The 25,560-nt window shown below is 26.9% G+C and overlaps 3 protein-coding genes across 3 annotated transcripts; all 3 read left to right on the top strand.

The window, feature by feature from the left end:
- The first annotated feature begins 3,950 nt into the window (after window positions 1–3,950).
- LOC135928820 (EEF1A lysine methyltransferase 1-like) lies at window positions 3,951–5,350 on the top strand. Its single transcript, XM_065465284.1, has 5 exons — window positions 3,951–4,088; window positions 4,134–4,216; window positions 4,255–4,408; window positions 4,457–4,586; window positions 4,628–5,350. The coding sequence occupies exons 1-5, from the start codon at window positions 3,951–3,953 to the stop codon at window positions 4,756–4,758; spliced, it is 636 nt and encodes a 211-aa protein (XP_065321356.1). The 3' UTR covers window positions 4,759–5,350.
- Window positions 5,351–12,484: 7,134 nt separating this feature from the next.
- On the top strand, window positions 12,485–21,249 carry LOC135928033 (metalloendopeptidase OMA1, mitochondrial-like). Its single transcript, XM_065464355.1, has 9 exons — window positions 12,485–12,560; window positions 13,460–13,971; window positions 15,587–15,726; window positions 17,688–17,864; window positions 18,393–18,500; window positions 18,712–18,840; window positions 19,288–19,362; window positions 19,855–20,010; window positions 21,067–21,249. Exons 2-9 carry the CDS (start codon window positions 13,533–13,535, stop codon window positions 21,142–21,144), a joined length of 1,302 nt encoding a protein of 433 aa, XP_065320427.1. The 5' UTR covers window positions 12,485–12,560; window positions 13,460–13,532; the 3' UTR covers window positions 21,145–21,249.
- Window positions 12,645–13,397, top strand: LOC135928821 (actin maturation protease-like). Its single transcript, XM_065465285.1, has one exon. It carries the CDS (start codon window positions 12,645–12,647, stop codon window positions 13,395–13,397), a length of 753 nt encoding a protein of 250 aa, XP_065321357.1.
- Window positions 21,250–25,560: the final 4,311 nt, after the last annotated feature.

Below are 25,560 nucleotides of genomic sequence, written 5' to 3' on the forward strand. Positions count from 1 at the left end.
GAAATATATTAAATCGGAATTATATTATATTATACTATTAATTATATTCATTAGATAAATAGTTATATGATACATAATATAATAGATGTGTTTGCATCTCCCCAGGAGTTCGCTAGAACGATTGGAAGAAACTTTTTATTAAACATGGATGCCAATATTTAGTGCCTGAGTAAACAGAAGTAACAAAATTTAAAGTGGGGTTGACAAGTCGGACAATTGACCGTAGGGACCTGGTCAAATACTCTAAAATGTTATTGGTGAATAAATTTATTGATTTACTTAACTTAATATATATTTAAAGCATGTTAATCAATCTAATTAAGTTACAATTTATTTTAAAATAATATTTGTATCATCAAGGATATAAATTTTGTATTAATGTATTTTTTTCAAAATTTCACACTTTGTATATTTTGTTTTATTCATCGATTTACGCCATAAAATTCTTGTTAATTTATTTTATACTATCATAAATATATTATATTGCCGTATTTACAATGTATTATCTTAATTTTATTTTATTTTATTTCAGATTGAACAATCTACGATATTTTTATATTATGTATGTGTTTTTTGTTTTGAAAAAGTTTAATTTTTTAAACTTCAAATCTATTTAAATATCTGATTTTACCAAAAATGTATTTCGGCATGTTTGGAATACCCATCTTATGAATTGTAGACAATTTTGACATTAACCTTTGATTAATTTAATTTATTGAAAAATATCTTTGGAAAAAACGAATATAAATTTTATACTTTCAAAGATTCATGAAAAAATTGTTTAAAATTCATATGGTAAGTATTCCAAACATGATGGAATATATTTTTGGTAAAATCAGATTTTTAAACTTAAAAAAATCGCGGTTAAAAAATTATTTGAAAAAAAATTATAACATTGATGTTTGTATGGATATATACTTATTAAACCATTCGAGACCCGTGAGGAATTTTAATTTTGAAATCAATGTGAATTACAATCTCTTTCTCCGTTCTATCACTGGGGTATTTAGTAAAAAAATTATAGGGATTGAGATGCAAATGTTGACAGATTTGGCATAGATATTTACCCTCTAGTCTCGATACGATAAAATACTCTTCCTCCAAGCGTGATATTCTTTGCAAAGAGTGGCATTGGAGTACAATTCTAAAAGGCACTTAGCTAGTTCTTCCATATTGTGTGAAAACAAATAAATAGGGGTGATACTTTGGTATCTCTTGATCTATATTTGGGCTAATAAAGCATTTTGAGATTTGATTTTTCTAGTGGTTTAATAGAGAAAAAAAGGTATGCCTTACATGATTTATAGTATACGCTTTACAGGTGCCTGCTAGAGTAAATGTGTTAACATTAAGGCATTTTAATTTATATTTGTTTCTTTCAAATTTGAGCTGCTATCTTTTTAGGGAAAAACAGCGTGGTCCAAAGTGATAGATTTCGGCTAAAAATTGACAAATGACTAAAAATAAGGTAATTATACCCAACTAGAGTTATTAATGTTGTTAAAGGGCTCGATTTGAGCCGATTTTTACAAACGGGTAACTCAATATTTTAATCCAGAAAAAATATTATGCAAGCCGAAAGATTTTGTTCATAGAAGACCTAAAAGGTTTGAACGTCTACTATTTAAATCTTGACGCTTAGGCATTATTTTTCTAGCTAAAATATTGAGGTAGACCGTTATTAAAAATTGACTCAAATAGAGAAGTATAACACAACTATATCGAATATTTTGCATTTTAACCTATTCTATAACCTAATCGCTTAAACATAGAATAGAATCAACATGTTAAGCTAAACTAGCATATATGGCGCAAAGAATACACATTTTTAAAGAGATCCCTTAAAACCCGAAAATGATGCCCTAGTTACGATCCCTTTGAAAAATTACTACGTTTATTATAAGATAACCTTAAAATCGCCCATGACTCCACCTGTTTTCAACCCCAGAGACGAGACCACATAAATTAAAGATATAGGTGCGATTCTGAGATATTCAGAATATCGAGCTACAAACAGCGCGGGAAACATTTTCTCGGTTATATAATGATCGCAATTAGCGTTCTAGAACTCCAAATAAAATTTGTAATTAGAGATGGCGCTTTATAAGCTAACTCTTGCTGCAGACTCTTTAGGTTCGCCGCCAGAAGTATATGGTGGATGTTATAAACATTTATATTATACTGACAATCGTATTTGCTTTTCAAGCGATAAGTCTGCATAAGGCGCTTGCTTGTGGGGCTTCATCTATAAATGCAAATTTTATTTGGCGTTAGAACGCTAATCACGTGCATTATATAACCGAAAAAATGTTTCATGTGGTCTTTGCGGGAACGGTATCCTTAGCCTTTGGAGCTCGACATTCTTAATATATTAGGGTAGCGCCTCCATTTTCTTTTATTTATATGGCCTCACCCTGATGGGTAATTTATATTCTTATAAATTACCGCAATTTTTTAATATCATAACTATGAATCATTATGAGTTTTAAGAGGGTTTCTTTAAAAATGTATTTATCCACGTTATTAAAAAGCTAGCTCGGGTTATTTTAAACAGTAATCTTTTAGCCGCTTATATTGTTCCCTCTAAATAGAATAAAAAGATAGAGACTATCTAGATCTAGTGGCACACTTAAAACAAAACAATAATAGGGTGTCCTAGTTCAAAATCTAAATAGACTTGTCTAAACAAAAATAATTTCCAAAAATAAGACAAATCAGGACATTGCCTAAATGTTTATATTGCATCAAGTAGGATAATAAATTAATCAATTATATCAACATCGCGTATGTTATTGACATTTTAATTTTACAATATTGTCTTCAATATTGATCAAAGCCAATAAATTAGTTTTACTTGACCGATGTCTGAACTACCTGCTATTGTAAATGTGATACTTTTATAATAAGATTAAATTTAAATATCTCTTTTATCTGAAGTATAGTTATTAACATAGTAAATACGGTTATATATATTTCCTATTTTTTAAAATAATCTTTAAGGTTTGATAATAGGCGTGTATGAAGCCTGGGAGATGATGAGGGGTTAAAGTTTTTGATATAAAATAAATCAACGATAATAATTAGTTATATTAACTTTAAGGAAACAATTGAATGAAAAATCATAGATTAAAATTTAAACAAGGAGAGAAAAAAGTATAGTAATATTGAAATGTAATAATAATTATATAAATTTCTCTTATTTATTTATTTATTAGATGAGGTATAATAATTAAATTTACATATTTTTTAAATTTGTTGTCTACGGTTTATGACATCTACTTAAATTCAGGTCTTGTCTAAGTAATGCCTTTTTTCGTTTCGAATATAGTTAAAGGAAAATTTACTATTGGAAAAAAACTTATGGACTCTGCCAATAAATAACTTAAATTTATGGAAATGATTTAATCTCGCCTCTCTGACCCCACAAAAAGTTTTTATGAAAAAATGCACATATTATAATTATAGTAAATCAAACACTTTAAAAATTGTTTCAATCAGTGTTTGAAAAAAATTTGTAATTTAATCCTGAAAAGGTTTTAATGCAAGAAAATTACAAAATATTTATTAAATATAACAAAAGATATTTGAAGTAAATTTGATCAAAAATTTTAATAAAAAAATCTTTTGGAGTTCTCTAACATCAATATACTATGAACTACTGTTGTTTATAAGCTAAATTTTGGTCGATTTTTCAAAAAGACCCGATTAAGATTTTAGCTAAAATAATATTATGTAAGCATCGAGATTAAGCAAACAGATGTCCAAGCATTTATACCAGCTACGAGAAAAATCTTAAGGCTTGCATAATTTTATTTTAGTTATAATCTTGTGGGCCGTTTTTTATAGGCCTGAATCGGACTTTTAAACATATATAAACTAAGCTGAGCTAACGTTTAGCCACCTGAAAAATGTAATTGGATTGGCACCCCAAATTATTCGGTTAACATCTGATGATCAAATTTGAAAAAGATGACATAAATGACGATTTATCTGATAAGGCAATTGAAGCATTGAATACTGTTTTATTTAAAAAATTATCAATTGAAATAGAAGATAGTAGTCATTTGCATTTTCCAACAGAAAATTGGGTAATATTTTATTATATAAAAGGTATATTAACATAACTATTTTAGCAATTAAGTCAATTCTGGTATAATGAGACATCATCAAGCATATTAGCAAATGAAATTATAAAAAACACTGTTTGGGGAAATAAGTACAGCCATTAATAATATAATCTTAATGCCATTATAGAATAGGAATAATAAGTGCCCCTTCAGTTTACAATAGTCTATTAAAGAAAATCAAAATATTTAATTTATATAGGATATGTTACCTTTTTGAGTATGATAAAAGATTTTCGTATTTTCCTAATTATATATTTTATGACTATAAAGAGCCTTTAAAAGTTATTTTATCCCTCTTTTATATTTCATACATTAGGAATTTTTTTTAGATTTCCAAAGAATTTAAGGATACTTTTGATTTTATCTTAGTAGACCCTCCATTTCTTTCTGAAGAATGTCTGTCTAATATATCACAAACACTTGCATACTTAACATCCCAAAAAATTATACTTTGTACAGGTTCAATAATTTTTAATTTAGTTTATATTATTTTGATTTAGGGGAAATTATGCAACATTTAGCATTTATATATGCATCAGTTTTGCCCACAAATTTTTGTCCAGAACATGAAAATAATTTAGCAAATAAATTTTTGTGTTATTCTAACTATAATGCAAAAATTAAATTATGATTAAATCTAATGATTACATTAAACTATATATTCATTGATGTTATTAAAAGCAAATATAAAAAAATATATTATGCAATTATCTCAAAATTATTTAGATTCATTTAATATTGTTTACAAATGCTTTTATTTTAAATTCTATCAAATGTGAGCAGGGAGTTGTGAAGAGGCTATCATCATTAGAATAGAGGGCTGGGTTACCTGAATATTTTAATATATAAAAGTTATCTGTTCAAACTAAACCCAGAGCTCTTAAACCATGAATTTTAACCAAAACTCCTATATCTTGTGAACCTGACCAGTTTTCGAAAATTTCAGATTCGTTTGGATTAGTATTAAAATGCTCAATTTGAGCTCATTTTTGAAAAACTAACTATTTTATCCATAAAAAATGTTATGTAAGCCTAAACTGGACAAAGAAAATATAATCAAAAATTTATGCCCAATAATGGAGCCATGACACTAAGGATTCCAGTATAATGATACTTAATTATGGATAATGGAATATGGTGATATTAAACTATGTGCATAGGACACTCAAAGAACTTTATTAAGGAGAAAGAATATTACAATTGAATTCAAATGATATTTAAAAAAAAATGTGATGAATAAAAAATTCGAATTATTGTTAATTCTGGAATTTAATATTCTTAATTAATCTCTTCTTTTTTTAAAAAAATTAAAGCCACTGTAATTAAATAACTTGTGGATAGTATTGCAAAACAGTATTTTTGCCAGAAAAATACTGCCTATGCCACAAATTTTGCTAATAGATGTAATCTTTACATTTTTAAAACTCGGCTAAAAAGCCATTTTGCTCGTGATTGGTATTTTTATAATATGATATTGACGTTTAAATTTCCTAAAGGTAAATTATAAAACAAATATAAATAAATTGTAAGATTATGCAATCAGAAAGAGTTGAAATAATAGGTTTTTTTAGGTTTTATGAGTGCCATCTTAGACACTGATATAAAAAATTGGATGTCTCTAAAAGAAGAAACTTGCCTGAAAGAATAGGTTTAAAAAAAATAGTTTATTTTTATCATAATTGTATTTTAACATATATTATCAATATGCAATAAATTGTTTTCATTTTTTTATATAATAAATTAAGTATCCGACAAAAAAATTTTTTTTGTGTTATTACGGATACTAAATTATTCGATTCTAAATTTTCGAATCGAATACGAATATTTGATTCTATTTTCTGGGTTCCCAATTACGATCAAACATGTTATTCAGTACTCAATCATAGAAAATATGATATTCTCAAAAAATTAGATTCCGAGATGGATTAAATACCTTATCTTATTTTTTATTATTCTTAAAGAATTCCTTCTCCAGATAACGTATTTTTAAGATTTAATTAATTTTCTCAAAATTAAATTTCTATTTACATTTTTTCTTAAAAAAACCGAAATATTTATAAAATAAGTTAAATTATAGCCAGGGTTTTTAGATCTTTCGCTTTTGGCGTAATCCCGATTTTTTTAGTCTTTCTCCGGATTTTCCTAAAATAAATTCTCCCTTATTTATTAAAAAATATAAAATAATTTACGCTATCATTTTTTATTTTAATCTAATCATACATTTTAAAAAGGCATCTTATTTTTGTTTATTTTTTTTTATCCATTTGAGTAAGGAAGAGAAAAAAAAACTAAGAATTCTATTTCGATCCCCAAAATCTTTACAATTTCAAATATAATAATAATATTTAATATCTTTCAATTTTAAAATGATTTAAAATAATTACATCTTTTGATTCTCTTAATGAAAATGATTTTTATTTTAAAAATTTTAACAGTTTTATATAGCCTAATAATAATTTTTGGTTTAATTAAATAAAGTTTTCTCGTTATATTTCATTTCATTTTCCTATTTTATACCACTAATTTAAATTATATATTAAATTACAGTTTAAAGATAAGTTTAACATACAAAAAAAAAATATATAAATCGGCAATATCCAAATAACTGGAATTCCAATATTCATGGGTCAGAGCAGATTATACGAATATATAATATGCAATACAAGATTTAAAATCAGCCATGGAGGAGTCCATGATGCAAAAAAAACATTATACCAAATTAAAAAAAATAAGGAATCATCAAATAATATCCAATCATACTTCAAATACAATTTATATGATGATAATAATGTAATAGCCGAAACGACATTCATTCATCACACGATAAAACATTGGCTCAGTTATTTATCTATAGATTTCTGATACAAATTTATTATCTTTCCTCTTTCCTGATTCAAAAGTAGCCAAAAGCATAAAATTTAGAAGAACAAAAGCCTCAAAAAATATCAAATTTCATGAAATCAAATGGGTATGGGTACTTTTTTTTTCAAAGAACATTTTGCCAAAATTTATAAATATATGCTACATTATATTCTCGTTACTACATTCAAATAATTCAGAGCGCATAATCAGTACCAGAAAAAATATTCTCTAAGCTTCGAGATTTCGCTAATAGATATTCAAACCTTTGTGCCACCTATGAGCAAAATCTTAAGGCTTGCATAATATTTTCTGAATAAAACATTGAGTTAGCCGTTTTTAAAAATAGGCTCAAAATGAGTCGTTTAGCAACACTAGATATATTCATTTAAATAAAGAAATAATAACCGGGAGAGAAAATGAATATTATTTGTTATAAAAAAAAATTTTTTTGAATTATTTTTAAATTTTCCCGCTTTTTGTTTGAATAAATCTAAGAACCCTAATTATACCCAATATAAGGTTATCCAACTTATAAAACAATGGAAACCTAATTTTTAAAATAGTTCCCTGTAAAATTATAAAAAGTGGAGATCGAATAATATAATTTCAGGCGGCATTATAAAAATGAATGTAATAAAACTATTATGATTTTTTATAGTTATGCAAAATCACTCCACTTGAGCCGATTTTTAAAAATGGCTAGCTATATTTTACCCAGAAAAATATTACGAAAGCCTGAAGATTTTGCTCATAGGTGATACAAAGGTTTGAACATCTATTCGAAATCTTGAGGTTCAGGCAATATTTTTCTGGACATGGCATTTTCCTTAAATCATTGTTTTTTTTCTGCGCTTAATGTTAATATATATGTCACAGATGAATATCTGGGAAAAGATGTCTTTTATTGCCTATTATATATATTATTATAGTCTATTATACTTAATTCTAGGCTGCCAAAATTTTAACCAGTTCACTTTAAAATTTCACGGAAATGTGTTGGGTTTATCGCGATTCAATTTCCATATGCTGTAGGAGGATGCGCTCTATAGTATATAATAATTTTTAAAGCTAGTTAATATATCTGCGAGAGAAAAAATTAAAATAAATTCTCGAAAAATATTTATTTAAATATATTATTAATATTTATTGTATTATAAAAGTGTACATACATTTAACATATTTATGATGGTTTATTGGACTTGCTAATGCACTCATATATATGATCATTTATGAATGGCGAAGCTAGTGGAAAGTGGTTTCTTGTGAAAGCAAATTGTCATGAAGTTGGATATAGGATCAACTGATAAGCGATTTCTATCCCTGATTGCTTCATTCATTACAAAGGTATACCATTGGCATTGGTGTACGCAGCGGGGGGGGGCAGGGGGACAAATCCCCCCCCCCGCCCAAAGCCAAAATGCAGATGCCGGACATATTTTTCAAAAATATTATTTTTTATATTTTATTATAATTATTCATATCTATTCCTTTTTAAATTTTTATATTATTACCTTTTTCATTTACTAATTTACTTTATCAATTAATTTCATTTTCAAGTTTTCCTTGTGGCGTAATATTTATCTATTATTTTTAAATTTCCCGGTATTATAATTTTCAAATTTCTAATCATGGATATTAGACTTTTTTTAAAAAATGCTGAAGGTGAAAATCATGCCAAAAAGCAAAAAAGTATAGTATGATAATTTAATAAACAAAAGCTGTGAACTGATGATTTCCTTAAAAGAATCAATTCAAAAGGGGGATATGATTCCCATTTGATCAATAATTGATAAAAATAGGGTTAAAATTGCAAAAGAAAATAGAGGCAAGATAAAACTAACTATTGAGGCTATTTTATATTGTGGCTTGCAAGGCCTAGCACTTCGTGGCCACAAGGATTCAGGAAGCTTAAATTTTAATAATAATGATAACGAAGGTCCGTGGACTTTTAAAATTTAAAGCATTAGGAGATCCTGTATTAATGGAGAGCCTCATTAGTACCAATAAAAATGCTACTTATCTCAGCTCTAGGATATAAAATGAGATAATTGATATTTGCAACAATATCATTTTAGAATTGATTGTTGAAATCAATTCTGCCCCATGCTTCTCAATTTTGGCAGATGAGACTACAGACATTGCTGGCATTGAGCAGATGTCGTTGTGTGCGCGATATGTAGATACTCATAAAAACATTATCAAGGAAATGTTTCTCCAATTTATTCCTGTTTCAAAGCATGACTGGGTCTGCTTTAACTGATGTAATATTTGTGAATCTTAAAAAATTAAAAGTATTAATTAATCTTATTATATAATTATTTTAAAATATATAGCTAAATATAAATATGTTACGTGGGCAAGGGTATGATGGAGCACGTGCAATGAGTGGACAATTCAATGGGCTTCAGGCATTTATTAAAAAAAAATGCCCAACAGCTATATATGTCCACTGTGCTGCCCATTCACTCAACTTAGAAATATCGGATTTATGTTCTTTACCATTGATATCAAATTGCTTAGGTTTTTAATTATTAAATTAAATTTTTTATATTTATATCAGGTAAAATATCTAGCATCTATGAGATGTTTAGATACCCCAAGCGTCTAAATATTTTGAACAGAATTATATCTGAAACTCCTTGCCCAACAAGGAGAAAAAAATTGCAAAAAGATTGTCCAACAAGATGGAATCTTCCACATCAAGCAATAACAGCTTTTATCGAGTTAGAAGAGCCGATTATTAATGCTCTTATAGAAATATTACAATGTCTGAAAAAGATATTTCTTCAGAAGCAAGCAAGTTACTGGATTCAATACTTATACAAAATTTTTTTTCCGCATTAGAATGTAATTAATAAATTATTTAATTATTACAACTATTTTATGTAATACTTTTCAAAAACCTGATATTGATTTGATTGAGATGATGAGAATAGCAGAGACAATTTTATTAGAACCAAAGAAATTAGAGCTAATGCTGATGAGGAATTTCAAATTTTATATGTTAATGTTGAATCAAAAGCAGAGCTATACGAGTTCAATATTTGTCTCCCTCGACTTACAGTAAGGCAAACTTATCGTCCAAATATTAATATAGGGTCAATAGAAGAATATTATAAAATAAATGTCTTTATACCTCTTTTGGATACATTTATAACACAAGTAAATGAAAAGATTTTAATTTATCAAGAAACACTTATCAATCTGCAGATATTACTTCCGCAAAAGCCCTCTGAACCTTTTTCAGATGGTGATAGAAAAAAAATAAAATATTTGGAGGATTTTAATCATGAATAAATGAATCTCATGATGCTTTATTATTTGAATGCCAACTATGGTATAAAAGATTAACTATGGTTGATATAGTCTCAAAAAATGCTATGATGCTTTGCATCATTTCAAACATCTTTTAGATTATTTTCCCAATTTATTCAAATTATTATATATATTAGGAACTCTTCCCATTAGTACTGCAACTAATGAGAAAACATTCTCTTCTTTAAGAAGATTAAAAACGTACCTAAGAAGACCTTCTGAAAGTAGGTTGAATGGTCTTGCCCTTTTGAATATTCATAGGCATTTGACGCCAAACACGGATGAGATAATTGAAAAATTAGCTCCCTTCCAACGAAGATTGGATTTTACATTATAAAAATATAATGTTTCTATAATATTTTCTGTGCTATCATTTTTTAATGTCTTATATATTTTTCTTTTACATAAAAAATATAATTATTCATATTTCCAACATTTAGATTTTTTATACTTTATATATAAATTTTAAAAGCTCAAAAAAATTTAAATTTCTATTATGGATTATTTATTTTATAGTCATCTATCCTGGTTATATCCACTTAATATTTTATAATTCAGATTTATTTAAAATATTTATATGCCGCCGGTTATATTCGTTTAATATTTTTTAAATCAAATTTATTTTTATATATCGGTTTATATATTTAATTTTTTATAATTCATATTAATTTAAATTTGTATATTAGAAATAGTTATAAGTCCTAATAAATTTATGCTTGATATTTTTAAATAACAATAATTTTATTTTAAAAAAATTTAATTATCCCCCCCCCCCTCCCCCCCACACCAAATTCCTGCGTACGCTACTGCCATTGGGAAGGAGTAAGGGGACATCCCTCCTTCAAAAATTTGCCAGTTCTCGTAAATATCTTTTTTAGGTTATAACGGTATTCACCCTATACCCCCCCCCCTCCTCCCATACCCATCTCCTCCAAAAATATATGATATTATCACTATAAATAATTAAAAGAAAGATAAGTTAATAAAATTTTTAAATAATTATTTAATTCAAAGTTTAAGCACTATAAAAAAAATGTGAAAACCCAAAATTATTTTTATAAAGGTATAACTTCCCCGTAATAAATGAACTTAAAGATCTCTGATAAAATTTATGAGGGAAAGCCCCACTTAATAGAGCTCCTCCCCTAACTTAATCTTGTACGCCTTTAATTTAATTAGTAGTTAATGTAAATTAAACTCTAAATTGTTTGGTTTTTAGGGAATGTGCATTCTTTGACTTGATAAATTTTTCAATATAATCCAAAAATCATTCATGTTCCTTTCAAACTTTAATAGTTTTGATAATATTTTTATTTTTCTTCCACTTCTTTCAGGGAAAATATTATTTCTACGATTGACCAAGGTGTTGGATCTATGTTCAATCGCATCCTATCACTACATTTCATGGTACTGCTAAGACTTCACTATCTAGATGTTTTGGGTGCTAAAACACCTTCTTTTCAAAATAAACATCAATTTTCAAAAATATAAAAAGATAATCCCAATCTTATACCAATTGCCAATTTATTAATTTAATCTGATGAAAGTTTGTACGGAAGCGAATAATAAAATATCATTAATTTTTTCTAGGTAAAATATTTTTATAATCTTTTTGATAAGAAAATCTAAAAATTTAAAGATTTAGCTTATTTAAGGATTTTGTTATTGGTTATGTGTGTAAATAATTTAAGTTTTATTCATAAATTGTGTAAGATTTTATTCTATTAGTGAATATAAGTTTATTATAGTTACTTGCAGTGAAAAATATTGATTTATCAACACAAAACCAACCCAAGCCTGCCAAAGGTGGGTATGAGGGCGAAGTCTTTCAGATGTTATAATTGAATAGTGCTATAAAATATAGACTTTAAAAATATATTATTACCTTTTAGCATCCCCTTTTGTAAAGAGCTAAAGATGGCCTTGTGATAAATATAAAATCGGAAAAAGGATTCGTATAATTCAGAGTAAGGTTTCCATTTTTTTTTGCTATAGTGAATAAACTAATGTTATCTTATTCTTATTACTCCTGCCTGATTTAATTTAATTATAATAACTTTTATCCTTTTTAAAAACATATATTACTAATAAATTAATTGATTTTATTATATGAATATGTGTTATTATTTGAAAAATGATTATTGTTATTTACATACCGATCAAAATTTAGGATATTATTTAGTGTATTTTATTTATTTTTATTAATTCTATGAAGCGCCCTACGAAGCGATGATTTAAAGGTTAAGCTATGAACAAGTAATATAAAATAACAAAACCATTATATATATATAATTTATAAGAATAACACGAAAATCTATTACAGCTGATTTTCATAAACATATGATTCTTAATTTATCATCGGAATATCTAAAACCTAATTCAAATCATCTAATTTTAATAAATCAAATTTTAATCCAACCAATTCCTCAAATAGGCCCTACCTGTGGAATGGTTGCTTTAATGATGGCGATACAAATTTATAAAGCTCCTCCCACTTTAAATCAAATTTTAGAGAAAGGCAAAGAGTTACAATTGAGTAAGAATGGAGAAATCTTTTCCATTTACAATCTTAAAACATTAGCCTCATTTTATTTAGATTGTAGTTTAGAAATAAAGGATACTCAAGATGGCCAATCATATGATAATAATTTTATTAATGAGTTAATGAATAATAATCTAATTATTATGCCATATGATAATGATAAAGATCATAGGCCATGTTTAAAAAATGGGCATAAATCTCATTGGGCCTTGATTAATGGATTAGTTATTATTCTTCACAAAGATAAAATAAATAATGATTTTTTATTAGAATATTTTATTCAAGACATTCAATTATGCAATGTATATTTTAAAAAATCTGAGATAAACCTAGAAATTGGAGACATACTTCAAACTATGGATGATTTATATGTAATTGCTTTGCATGGGAAATCCAAGAATAATGCTATTTGGAATTACAAAGATTTTGTTAAGAGCAATCAAAATTTGATAGAGATTGATCATAATCAGAGAGCAAAATTAAATTTTGAGACAGATTTAATACTTGATTTAAAACAAAGCCTTGCGAATAAATATTTATTACTTAAATAATTTATAGAATTATTTCTATATTAATGATTTCTTTCAATTTAAATTAATTTCTTGTTATATAGAAAATCTAATCATACAAGTGATAAATGAAGATCTTATTTCTTGATGTAACATAACTGGCATTAAATAGTAACCATGGACACATTCTTTAAAATATATTGCAGAGGTATTCTTAAAATTAAAAATCTAATAACAGATGAAACCAGATCTCATCTTGTTAATACTCAGGCATATTCAACACTTTTTACCAACTGTTTATTTAAGAATCATAAAAATTTGGATAGTTATCTTACCCACAATTTTAAACATATTGATAGAGCTATACATACAAGACCAGTTATAAAATTAAATCCAAACAATCTAAAGCAATTAGCCTCACACCATATACTATTCAAATGTTTTCATACCTCAAATCCACAGGCATTTGCACCCTTGTTTTGGATATTTATGAAACCAATAGTAAAATTAGTGGCTATTCTATCAGGAAGGCGATTCCGATATTGGCTCAAGAGCGACCCAAAAAACAAATATCTCATGATTACCAAAATTCAGAAAAACAAACATTGGTTGATGAGTTTAGTAAAAAAAAATATATATAATTTTTTGATTGTATTAAATTGATATCCTTTGTAGCAAGGAAATATTTCCAAAAATCATTTTCATACTAAATTAACTGTAGTAAATTAATATTTAGAAATATTAATTATTAAAATTTAGACTTCCCATATTATGAAATTTCTAGTTTCTTTTTGATAAATATAATTTTTTTTTCATTTTTATATCTAAGTCAAAAGAAGCATTTTTGGTCTATTACAATTTAAATTTTGATAAAAATTTGGGTGAAAATTAAATGGGCTATAATTAGATCAAAAACGAAATTTGAATTCGCTAGCATTTATATTACTCGATGTTGTTAAATGCCTCGATTTGAGTCAATTTTTAACGACCAACTCAATATTTTAGCCAGAAAATATATTATCTAAAGGCCTCGAAATTTCGATAATATATGTCCAAACGTTTGTGCCATCTATGAGCAAAGTCTTCAGGCTTGCGGAATATTTTTCTGAATAAAATATTGAGTTAGCTGTTTTTAAAAATCAGCTTAAATTTAGCTGTTTAACAACACTAGTTGGCTGTATTAAAATAGAGGGATATCCTTAATTTTTTTGAAACATTATTTGCATTAATTTTTCAATATATTTTTTAGTCCTTCAAATTATTGATGAAAAAAATAGTAGGTAATCAATAAACAATAAAAAAAACCTTTCTTAAAATTGGAATTCATAGTTTTTAATATTAAAAAAAAATTCGTTGTGAACTTTTGTAATGAACACAAGATTACCATGTGTACCAAAATAAAATTTATTTTGATTCCCCCCCCCCCCCCCCCCCATAGTTAGCCATACTTACAAAGAATACTAAAATTTAATTTTTTTAAAAAAAAATAGATTACTGTCATTTAGCAAAATCAAAATATACCGAAAATAATAAGCAAAATAAGGCCCAATGATTTCATCCTGAACAAATTTATATGAATAATATTAATATTTAAAATAGTGTTGTTAAACGGCTCGTTTTGAGCCGATTTTTAAAAACGGCTAACTCAATATTTAATCCAGAATAATATTATGGAAGCCTGAATATTTTATTTGTAGAAGGAACAAAAGTTTGGACATCTATTAGCGAAATCTTGAGGCTTATGCAATATTTTTCTTGCTAAAATATTGAGATAGCCGTTTAATAATCGGCGCAAAACGAGCCGTTTTTAACAACATTTAAAAATATTAATTATATAATTATATACTTTAGTGACCGCATGTTTTTTTCCTACAATTTGTTATTTTTACTGGTAGTTTTCCAATCAAATAGTGGAGAAATAAATGACAGCCTTAATTTTATATAACATTTCTATAGCCCTGATCAATAGTTGGGCTGACAGATCTTGCGCAGAGATCTAGCTCTGCTAAGTTATCTAAAAATGCTAATTTCTTTTTACTTTAGGCTGTGTACAAACTTTCTATTAAGCCATTTTAATTTAAATATAAAAATAAAAAATGTCCTAAACATAAATTAGCGAAAGTTTTTGATTTTTTTAAAAAATGATTTTGGACACCGACTTACATTAGCCGTGTTTTTACTACCCATAATAAATTTAATATATATATATGTATATTTAAAAATATAATCAGAATTTGGCATAGGCTTTTCGTTGTATGCCGTTTATTATTATTGGTCCCATATAGAGGAGGCTCCCATTACCCATAGAAAACGATTTATAGCATTTTCTCAATCACAATTTCAAAAAATAGCCGATTTTGAGACTCAGATGGTAATAATTTTAATATAAATTGGTTTTTTTTTATAAACGTTTTTGCAAAAATGACATATTGATTTGTAGCAGATACATTAACGGCTCTATTTGAGCCATTTTTGAAAACGTCTAGTTTAATATTTTAACCAGAAAATTTTGCCTAAGCCTTGAGATTTCGCTTATAGATGTGCAAACTAGGGCTGTGCCGATATTAAATATCGGATCGACACCTAGTGTTTTCCAAAAATATCGGATGTCCGTTAGTTTTATTTATTTTAAATATTTTTAAATAATAACGCCAATTTTATTATTTATACTTTAAATAAAAGAATTTTTTTAACTATGGTGTCTGAATTATGGAAATATTTTATTTTTTAAAAAAAACTAATATATTATAATTTTATATATTAAATATTACAATTTTATCATTCTTACCAACATAAAATGGATATATTAAATATATTTATCTTATCTATTAAAATATAATTTTTTTAAAAAATTATTATAGAAATAAAAAAAATATTAAATGCATAATTCGATTTTTTGCATAAGAAATATTTATTTCTTAATTACCATTCGGTTCAAAAGGGGGATGGTGAAAAATCAATATAAATATCGGTATCGATCGGGTTTGAACTAGTACAGGAAAATATCGGATCGGTAAAAAATATGTGAATCTGCACAGACCGAATGCAAACCTTTGCTCCATCTGTGAGCAAAATCGTTATTGCGGGATATTTCATCTGAATAAAATATTTAGCCGTTTTTAAAAATCGGATCAAATCTAGCCGTTTAACAACACTTAGTATCATTGCCCAATATTTTACCATATTTCGATTCCTGTATTTTGATACCTTTCTAAAAAAACATAGAAATAATAATTATATTGTGCGTACAGAACAATCTCTCTTTATAGTTACCTATAATTATAGTTACCTATAATTATAGTTGGGCAATTAGTATATTTTTTAGCCAGCGAAACCGAGTTTTTTTAGCTGCAAAATTATTAACCTAACCCCCTAATTTTTTAAAAAAATATGGCGCCTCAAATTTGACAGAAACTTATATGAAATTAAAACAGCTTAATCTTAACGGATTTTCTCCGGCGCATACTTGTAGATTGAGCCCGAATTAGCCCCAACATTTTAGCCATTACCCAACTAAATGTTGAAAAAATTTTTTTTTTAAGATTAACTGTCATAAATATAAAATGTGATCATGGCATTTTGGAAAAGTTATTTACTCGAAAGCGAATTTTTTTAGATTTTGAATTAAAAAAAATCACATTTTCTAAATGTCATTCCTAGCATTATAATTTTTTTTTCCTTTCGTATAATTTCTTAATACTTACCCTGGCATACGCAGTTGGCGTGAATTCGCGACGTATTATATCAAGCATTTCGTATTTTTATATATTTCCCGCGAATTTTCGCGCTAAACTATCGTCGAAAAAATATTTCTAAGATGTCTAAAAGTTAGAATTATCATTTTTGGGAGATTTTTTAAAAAAATTAATATATGAACCGAACCTTACCTCTAAGCCCATTCCTATTTATTTTTGGTAAAATTAGCAGATATTTATGGTTAATTTTATTTGTTACCCAAAATTTGTGATTGACGCCAATCACTTTATCAAGTTTTAGATTTTGAGATCTGCTAACCCGGTGCGAACCACTTAGGCCCTTAAATATTTTAGGGTTAGGTCAGCCAAGGCTTTACAAAAAGACCGCCCCGGCCCGCTTATTTGTATTTTGAACGAATTTTTAGGTTTTCACTTTTTTAATATTTACATCTGATTTTTTTCCTTTCAATTAAGGCACTTATATCTCTCCTCTAGGTCTATCTATTCCCACCGTTTTATCAATCAATTATGTTTGATAAATATTATGGGCCGATGTGACATAAAAATTTTTCAAAAAAGAAATCGTTAATTAATATGTAACTGTTTTTTTAAAAAATTTTTTTTTATCTTATTCAAGCAAGTCAACTTACTAAAAGATAAAATCATCAGAACTAATCACCCTTACTATAATATCGTGATTGACGTGTTACAAAAGCTTTTTAATTCCAATCGTGACATACCTCAGCTCAACAAATTAGCCAATTGGAGCGTTTCGATAGTCGAAGACGACGCCAAAAATGCTTTTGTGTTACCAGTTTATTGCAATTTTTTTATATATTCTAACACAAAAATATATAGATAGCATAGTATTATAATTTATCGTCATTACCTGATTTGAAATGAAAAAAAGAATAGGATACAAGTTTTGTATTTTTTTGAGCTTTTTTAAATATTTATTAGGCGCTAATCCCCCTCCCCCCTCAAGAAACATCTTCCAATCTCAATGATGTATCCATTTTTAACACACTTTAAAATAGAGATGTACTGATATCTGGTATTGATCCATTCATTTAATCTGATCCTGGAATCAGAACCTGGGATTCTCGGAACCGCTTTAAATATAAGATGAACTCAGGGCTATTTTTTAGTCTAGATTCCAAGCTTTGCTTTAAATTTCTACTCTTTATAAATAAACGGAAGTGGGTGTTCAAACGTGCCACAGTCTCCCCTAACCATTGTGTACCACCTTAAAATTTACATACACATTGACTTCAGACCCTCATATTATAGGTAAAACTTACAGTTTGGTCATTTTAGTTAACTAATTTTTTTTTAAAAATAGAACGGTCAAATCTTCGTTTTTACCGGCATGCTCAAGATCATCGAAAATACGGACCAGCTGGGCATCGTACTGAGTCACGAAATGGCTCACGTGCTTTTAGGACACGCGGTTTTATTAAAATATTAATATTTTCGATTTTATTCTTTTATTTTACCCTACGTCCAAAGATCCTCCCACCACCTTTTTAAACTTTTCTAGCAATTACATAACGTAAAGTAAAATTTAAAAAAAGGAACAGCTGTTGGAATTTAGGATGAATATAAAATTTATTATTATTTGTGATATTTTTAATTATTATATTTATTATTTTATTAAGTAGATAGAATTAGTGAGTTACGCTCAAATTTTGGATTTGGCAGTCATAGTCGTGATGGGGGCATTGTGGGCTTTTCTTCCCACGGATGGATTAGCTATTGTGTCTCAGTGGTTTTACCAAAAAGTTGTTGATGTAAATTGCGAAAGCTATTATATATATTTTTTTTTAAAAAAATGATTTCTATTTATAAATTAATGTATTGATTATTGATATGTAAACTAAATTTTTAAGGGAGAAGGGAATAATATAATTCAATCATTATATTGATCTGTCAATTTAAAACTTGATATAAATACTGATAATAACTACAAAGAATTTTTTTTTGATTGAAACAACCATAGGACAATATCCAGGAGTTTTTACTAGCAGTTGAAGGGGGAGGGGGGAGTTAAAAAATTTATTTATTACTGTTTCATTTTTTTTATTTGGGCCAAAATTTAGTTAGGGGAATATATAACATTTTATCCCGTAAATTTTGAAATGACACTTTAAGAATCAGTTTTATATTTAAATAACTATTATAATTTTGATATGATATATAAAATGAAAATCTTGAGGTTTTATTTTATTTTTTTTAAGATAATGCTGCACATGCCTTATAATCGTAAACTGGAGAAAGAAGCCGACTTTGTAGGCTTGGAACTCGCTTCAAAAGTAATATTGTGTTTGTCATAAACTGTCAATAATAAAATTTTCGCAAATATTAGATGTCGAATCAAAGATTTTTAAAATTTTGATTGAACATATTGATATTAGGATTAGGATTATGAATAATAGATATATAATTTTAATTAATTAAAGAATATAGATTTTGAGTGTGATTTTAAAAGTAATTTTGTAAAAATATTAATCATTGTTTTTTTTAAAAAAAATTGAATAATAAAATTAGAGTCTCACTGGACCAATCCAGTTATTATGTATCCATTTTTTTCAGGAAAGAATTTTTTAAATATTTCATATACTTAAAAGAGATTTGGCAAATAAGGAATTATTCTAAAATACATTTTAATGGAAATATAGTATTAAAAGATATGATATATCCAAAAAAAATGTGAGTTGCAAAAAAATAAGTGGATATAGGACAGTATAATACTTGACCACCAACACATCTTATTTATTTCGCGCATTCATTTTTTTTAAAAAAAGGCGTGTTTTGATGTAAGAGAGGCCGTAAATTTTTGGAAAATCATGGAAGAAAATCAGCGAAAGAGTAAAAAATTGGCCGAAAATCCACCAGAATGGTTGAGCACCCATCCTTCTAGCAGTAATAGGGCCCGGTCATTGGACGATTTAATGCCGGAAGTTCGGGAAAAATAAATAATAAAAATCTCTTTTTATTTATTAGTGTTGAACGGCTCAATTTGAGCCGATTTTTTAAAAACGGCTAACTCAATATTTTATCCAGAAAAATATTATGCAAGCCTAAAGATTTTGCTCATAGATGGCACATAGGATTGAACAACTATTGACGAAATATCGACGCTTAGGCAATATTTTCCTGGATAAAATGTTGAGTTAGTCGTTTTTATAAATCGGCTCAGATCGAGCCGTTAAACGAAATTGTTTTTGGCGTAGAAACTATATATATATGTTAGCGGTAATGTGCTATATTTGTAAACTTCTAAATCATTTTTTTTCGAGCGCGCTTTTTGTTTAATTTTGAAAATCTGATTATGTCGGAAATGATATCCAATATGTTTAGAATACCTATCTTATGAATTGTAGATAATTTTACCGTTAATTTCTGAGTCATTTATAAATTATTATGAAAAATCTATGGAATGTATTATGTTGAAATTTTCATGGCAAAATTATTTGACATTCATAGTGTAGGTTATTCCAAACATGATGGAATACATTTCCGCGTAAAATCAGAATTTTTAAATTTAATAAAAAAAATGATTCAAGTTTGAAAAAATAACACATTGTCGATAACATAGCCTTCCTTCCTTTTCTTCTACAATTATTAAAATTAAACCAAAATATCAAAGGCTACGATAACTATATTCTTACTTTACTATGGAATATTTTGTGTCAACAAAATAAGTTGTTTTTTTTCAAATTTTGATAACGCTCGTTTTTTTTTTGAATTTTGAAAAACATAATTTTGTCAAAATTGTATTAATTTAGCTTGTAAAATTCTGAATCATTTCCATAGAAAGTCGGTCCGCGTCAAAAATTTAAAATTTTTGTCCAGCCCGGCCCGATTTTTTGGGTTGGGTGGTGCAAATCTCCAGGTTAAACTTTTCTCCCGTTAGGTGGAATTATACAGTGGCAAATTATATAATATATCTTCTCCAATTTTTACTTGATAATATATCATAATAATTCATTTAATATATACTTAATATAATTAAGGCTCTCAAGACAAGAGAAAAATGCCAATGTCCAAGACTGTCTGGGAAGGATCCGAGGGCAAGGCATTATTCGATATGAATGATAGAAAGAGAGATATTTTTGTGATAATTCATATATAAACCAATATTTTATACTTGATGAAAATGAAATGAAATCGGGAAATCAATTATTTATTTTACAAATTATTATCAAATTATTATACCAAAAGAAAAAATTATGCGTAGAATATACAATTTAAGTTTTTTGGTACATAAATTCGAAATATACTTATTAATTTATCTAAGACACCTATTAATATTCTTCTTATCCGTTTAACGGCGATTTCCAGGTTGGCCAGTTTTCCCTCTGATTTAATCATTAGGAAATTTTTGTAGCAAGGTTTTTATAATCGGATGCCCTTCCTAACATCAACCCCTTTAGGTGGTTTTCAACCTTATATATTTTCAAGAAAATTTACTTGAATTGAAATAAATTCTTTTGTTGTTTTTCTTTGACAGCGCCCTAAAATTCGAGTTTACCTGAATGCTGGATTATGTACTCTTTGAAAATCAATATCAAGAGATTCGAAAAATATATATATAGCTCCAGAAAGGGGTCTGTTAGATCAGGCCGAACAAGTGGTCCAATTTAGTAGTATTTTATAGTGTTGTTAAATACATTTTTGCTAAAAATAACTATAACTAGTTATATTTTAAAAATTATAACTAGTAACTGTAACTAATTATATTTTTTGAAATGTAACTGCCAAAAGTAACTACTTACTTTTAAAAATATATATTTATAAATCTAAATAATATATTAATTCATTTTATTTTTAATGTTTTTTTAAAATAATATAACTATTAAAATTAGAATACTATATTATATGTAAAAATATATGATTAAAAGAAGAGAAATAAAATAATGTATTTAGGTTTGGTCGGCTGGGCTTAAAGACCCATTTATAAATGATATACATTTTGATCGACAAATTTTGATTGATATTCTTTGTCGTAGGTAGAAGCCTTTTTTGGATCACCTGTGAATGAACTTAACCTTTGCCCTATTGTTTTGAATAATTATAGGGCTTGGGGTCCAAATGATCCACAGGTCTGAGATTACCGGAACAAACTAAAGATTATTAAGGTGGCTATATTTAATTGTTTTTGTATTTTCAGCTATCGTGATAGAGTTAAAATAAAATGATTAGGCAAAACGATCTACGCATGTAATTCCAAGCGAGGGGAACACCTTGGTTTCAAGTGACTAGCGTCATTCCATCAGGGCTGAAGCCAGAGGGTTCCAGTGTAGTAGAAATTTTTGGGGATTTCAAGATTATAATTGATGATCGAATTGATGGCATAGTGCCTGGATAATTTGCCTTTTGAAAAACGACATTATGGAGAGGGGGGGGGGGGTTTCTAAGCCTATCGATATGAGTCCGGATATATTTTTTAAAAAAATTTTAGGCCCAGCCTGAGTTTATTTTAAAAAAATTAAAATACGTCCCGGCCTGTATACCCGGGCCGGGCCTGCAGGTCTCTAATAAATATATTCTATTTTCCGTTATTTTTTTTGGCTTAATTATATTTTAATTTTTTCAAAATTGATTATAATTATTATATACTAATTTTTTTATATTAAATGGTTCGATAAATGATGCGTTTATGAATGATGTATAAAGTAACTACTAGTTGAGCGGGGTGTGTCGGTCACCCCGTGTTATAATGGGTGTTATTAGCGATAAAAAAAATTGTCCTTATAGATATGTGGTTCGGCTTGGTTTGCTGAGGATATAATTCATGGAATCAATATAATTTATGCATTCAAAAGTTAATACCGAAAAAGATTTTTTAATTCATTTTTAATATATTATTAGTTTTTTTATATATATATTTTTAAATATTAAATAAAATAAAAAAAATTTATTCGCTCGTGTAATATAATCATCTATATAATAAAAAAAAATTAAAAGAAGAGGAATAAAATAATATATTTAGGTTTGGTCGGCGGGGCTTAATGACCAATGTATAGATATACATGTGGATCGACAAATTTATTTATATTCTTTGTCTTAGGTAGAAACATCACCTGTGATTAAACGTAACCTTTGCCCTATTATTTTGAATGATTTTAGGACTTGGGGAAATGATCCACAGGTGTCTGAGACTACCCGATCAAACAAAAGATTATTAAGGTGCTATATTTATTTTTTGTACTTTCAGTTTAGTGATGGAGTTAACAGTAAAAGATCTGGCAAAACGATCTACACATGTATAATCCCAAGCGAGGGGTACACCTTGGTTCCAAGGGACTAGCTTTGGGCTAAATTAAATTTAAAATTTTGTTTATATGTCTGATTGTGATCGCAAAGGATATGTCGAAATACATTTTTTTTTCTTAAATTGTTACATTGCTGTTTTTGTAACCAAATTCAAGTAATAAACCTATTTTTTAATATTAAATTTCCTTACAAATTTAGCCCAATATTTTCCATATTCTCAAGTTGCTGGCAATATTTATGATATAAATAAAATGTTTTTTTTATCCAAAATTAAAATTATCTAAATAAATAAATAAAGTAGAATATGGAAGAAAAAGTAGTCCATAAATTTATAATACGTAAAGAACAAATATATTATATATAAAATATAACGTCCATAATTTACTTTAAATTCATAAATAAATTTCCGTTAGATGGCAAGATTTAAAATTTTAGTATTTAATTAAAAAATAATATGAATTATAGGTGCATAATTCTTTTCCCTGGGTTAATTTATTTGGTACAAACTTATATAATCATAAAATAAAAAAAATTTGAAGTTTCCTGTTGAAAGTGTTAAGACCTAAAAATAAAAATAGAATTATATATAAAAAATAAATTAATAATAATTAGGAATCATGAAATCAATTTAATTCTTTATTCAAAATCATAACATTTATAGGAGCATAATTCTTTTCCCTGGTTTAATTTATTTGGTACAAATTTATATAATCATAAAATAAAAAAAATTTGAAGTTTCCTGTTGAAAGTGTTAAGACCTAAAAATAAAAATAGAAATATATATAAAAAATAAATTAATAATAATTAGGAATCATGAAATCAATTTAATTCTTTATTCAAAATCATAACATTTATAGGAGCATAATTCTTTTCCCTGGGTTAATTTATTTGGTACAAATTTATATAATCATAAAATAAAAAAAATTTGAAGTTTCCTGTTGAAAGTGTTGAGACCTAAAAATAAAAATAGAAATATATATAAAAAAGAAATTAATATTAATTAGGAATCACGAAATCATGAAATCAATTTAATTCTTTATTCAAAATCATAACATTAACAAAATTATAAAAGTAAAAATAAAAAAAGATTAATAAAAATAAAAATAAAATACAAAAAAGTTAATAATTATCAAAGATCTTTTTGTATGGTAAAAATTGGCCTTTTTATACTCTTTTCAATCTTCTTTATAACTAATATTCATAACTATTCAAATATAATATTTTTATCACGCGTTATAATTAGGGATGTAAATTTCCCGGGAAACTATATTTCGGGGAAATTTCCAGGGAAATTTCCAGGGAAATTTGGGGAAAAAACGGGAAATAATGGGAAAATAGGGAAATAACGGGAAAAAAACGGGAAACTATCTTTTTTATAATACTCTACAGGTCAATATTGATTTTTTTTTATGTTTTATTGAAAATATATAGATTATAAACATTATAATTAAACAAATATAAATTATTTTCAACTAATTTGCAATTACTTAAAATGTTTTATTTGAAATATTATATATAGACTAAATAATATTTAAACAATTAATTTTGAATAGTTATTTATCTTCGTTTGAAGATGAAAATGATTCCAGATCAGAGCTTGAAATTCTGGAATCCAGCAATTTGTCATTTTCTGAAATTTCCTTTCCCATAAAATGTAGATTGGCTCTTATATAAACTAATTTGCGAACTTTGTCATTTTTTATTCTATTTCTAGATTTAGAATGAATATTTCCAAAGGAGGACCATATTCTTTCGGATGCTGCACTTGTTGGTGGTATAGATAAAATTCGTATGGCTAGGGTCGATATGTATTGATTGCAACATAGATCTAATAAAATATTGAATAACACAATTTTAAGATTAGAAAAAGAGTTAAGTTATTGTTTACAGAAATATAAAAGTATTTAACCTTTCCACCAACTCACTGGATTTGTAAATGATGCGCCTTGCCAAAGACTTGCTATATTAAAAAAATCTTCCCTTGCACGATATTTGGAGAGGTTTCCTATTTTTCTTGCAATATCTAAATTTAGATATCCAGAAAATCGGTTAATAATATCCAATCCCTTTGCAACTTCATTGTCTCTTAAATTAAATCCGCAAAACCTTGGGTCAAATATATGAGCAGCATAATGAATGTCCCGACAACAAAAAATTTTTCGGCTTTTGATAAACTGCTCTATTTCTAAAATCTCGTGCGACAATATATTTGATATTGTTTTATAAGCGTG

This window comes from Gordionus sp. m RMFG-2023, chromosome 4 (assembly GCF_954871325.1).
Source record: "Gordionus sp. m RMFG-2023 chromosome 4, tfGorSpeb1-WG-v2, whole genome shotgun sequence".
NCBI lineage: Eukaryota > Metazoa > Nematomorpha > Gordioida > Chordodea > Parachordodidae > Gordionus > Gordionus sp. m RMFG-2023.